The sequence below is a fragment of the Camponotus floridanus genome, unplaced genomic scaffold (assembly GCF_003227725.1).
Source record: "Camponotus floridanus strain SB8 unplaced genomic scaffold, Cflo_v7.5 scaffold16, whole genome shotgun sequence".
Lineage (NCBI taxonomy): Eukaryota > Metazoa > Arthropoda > Insecta > Hymenoptera > Formicidae > Camponotus > Camponotus floridanus.
The window spans coordinates 1-2,726 of NW_020229281.1; the positions used below are offsets into that span (position 1 = coordinate 1).

A 2,726-nucleotide genomic window follows, 5' to 3' on the forward strand; every position below is an offset into this window, starting at 1 on the left:
GGGAATAATGACGTTAGTAATCTGCTCAAGGTGTTTCTTTCTAGAGTTTCAGACATTGTGGGACTAGATCTACGTAGTTTCCCCAAGACTATCTTGTAAGGAAGACCCCAGGGGTCTTTATCTATTGTGTGAATGAGCTCACCCCATGATTTATTCTTAGCCTGTTTAATGGCTTTACGTAAAGCTCTCTTAGCTATCCTATATGCGGATTCCGCTTCATCTATTAAGATTCTATTTCGTCTACTACGAACCAAATGCCTGCGCGCTTTGACGGAGTTAGCTCTTAAGTTGGCGATTTCATCTGACCACCAAAATGAGAGCCTACGGTTTTTCCTAATCGACACTATGGGGGTTGAGATATTACATGAATCTTTCATTATTTTAGTTATCCATTTTGAATAAAGCTCAGGAGAGCGCAAAGTTTCTTCAGATACTTGAGTTGTAGCTAGGAATTCTAAGGAGTTAACAAATGATTCTACGTCCATCTTTTTAAAGTTCCATCTTTTGTTAGTTGGAAGTTCATAACTTTTGTTTTTGTCCAAAACCTCAAAATTGACATACAAGTGATCCGATAAGGATTCAAGGTCCTCACGAACTCTCCAATTACTTATACGTTCAAAAATTCCAGATGAGGCCCAGGTTAAGTCAACAACAGAACTACCTTGAGGCCTAATGCATGTAAAAGCACCATCCTTATTTATAAGACGCAAATCTCCGGAAGCAGCCCAACGCTCCAGCAGGGCTCCCCTTCTATTGGTATGGGAGGAACCCCAGAGAACCGAATGGGCATTAAAATCGCCACCGATGATAAAAGGACCCGGAAGAGCATTCATACAGCAATTTATGCTTTCCAATATATCCTCAAATACCATAGTTGTAACATTGGGCGAAATGTAACAAGAAAGCACATAAAATTTATTGCATTTAATGGCGACAAAACCAACTCCGCTTCTGACCAGTCTACACATGTCTCCCGTAAGTTTAGGGCTATCCAGATTCCAGTAAATTGCTGCCAACTTATCCAAACTGGGAAACCAACAATTGGAAGACATAACGTTAATGGGAGGTTCCGATATAATGGATAGTTTGATCTCTGATTCTAAAACATTCTGTTTGAGCAAATCAAAAGCTGTCCAACTATGATTTAGGTTGACTTGAACAAATTTAAAGCTCATTATCTATAAGATTGGGAACTCTGCATTTGCACGGTTCCTCCAGTCGTGCGATTTACTATTCTACTTACATTTTGGATTTCACAAGGAAAACCTTGATTTTTCATACACCTCATCGAGCCAATTCTATGTCTATGCTCATTATTAGATTCAGCGCAAATTACACATTTAGGCATAGCCGTGCACATGCGTGCCAAATGACCCGCCTCGCCGCAACGGAAACACGTTCCTGTTCGATCGATCTCGGATTTACAATTCGTTCGAGCGTGACCAAATCTCCAACAACGGAAACATTGTATCGGGCGCTTTTTCATTAACTCTATACGAACCATCGTCCATCCAAGGGTTATATTACCCTTTTCCGCAATTTTAATGGCATATTCCAGTGGGCAATGAGCCCATGCAATACCCATGCCATCTCTCATTACACTAATGGGACTCACCTTAAGGTCGCGGGGGGGACATCCACTGAGCTTCTCAAGTTCATAGGAGATTTCCTCTTGTGAAGTTGCCGGATCAATCCCGCGTAGCCTAATTTCACCAGATGTCACAGGATTTTTAACTAAGGCATCATCCTTAAGCACTCCCTCTAGAGTATCTCGCAAAGAACCGGCAAGTCTTTTCCCCTCCGGACCGGGGAGTTCCATGACTAAGGCGCCATTCATTGCCCTGCGCATGCGTAGATTTTGGATGCCTAAACTTGAAAGTGAGATATTTTGTTTAGCTTTACTAAGTATCTCGGCATATGTTGCCCCACCAGGCTTTCCGGTAATTGTAACAACAGCCGTTTTAATCGCTCTAGGTTTAAATTTAGATGCATTAACATTTTTAGTTTTTATAGCTTTAATTTTATTCCTGTTGGATGCTGTAGCGCTGGTCTCTGAGTCCGGAGTTTCATTAGGTTGATTCATTTTTAAAAGCGTTTTATTCTCCTGAACGCGCTTCTTTTTAACCTTATTGGGTGCTAATTTCCATTCTTTATTTTTATCTTTCTGATGCGAGTTTTCACTGCTAGAGGGAGCCGAGTAGAACAATGGAGGAGCAAGTTGCTTGTTCTCAACCAGCTTAATATCTTTCCTATGTGGAACAAAGGGACTAGTTACCTCTAAACCACTCTTAATGTTATTCGCGCAAGGTTTATCAGTCTCAGCATGAGATTCCTGCGCAGATGTCAGTGCAGTAGTCCATTCCATAGATCCAGGTCCAAGAGGCCAGTCTTCGTCTTCACGTTGGGTGTCGGCGGTGTCCCTTGAGCATCCGGGAGTAGGACTTTTTCCTACGTTGATTTGCCTCTTAGGGCTTTCTTCCAGCTGAGATATACGGCTATGACGTATATGTTCTACCTTTTTAGAAGAAGAGCTAGCATAGGTTTTTGTGCCAGAAGGCATATTAACCCGTTGGGGAGAAGGACCCCATCCCTCTTTAAGTGCATTAACCTCTTTTTCTAGATTGATTATGCTTCTTCTTAGATCTACGATTTCCTGTTCTTGTCTAGTAGTTTTCCTCCTTGCCTCAGCAAGATCTTCTCTCAGTTTCAAATTTTGTGTTCTCAGG

General features: G+C 41.7%; 1 protein-coding gene across 1 annotated transcript; it reads right to left on the bottom strand.

The window, feature by feature from the left end:
• Window positions 1-54: 54 nt before the first annotated feature.
• LOC112637374 lies at window positions 55-1,175 on the bottom strand (the record flags this gene model as incomplete). The annotated part of the gene is made up of 1 exon (XM_025406969.1): window positions 55-1,175. A coding segment is annotated over exon 1 (1,121 nt), but the record flags the coding sequence as incomplete, so codon positions are not given.
• Window positions 1,176-2,726: the final 1,551 nt, after the last annotated feature.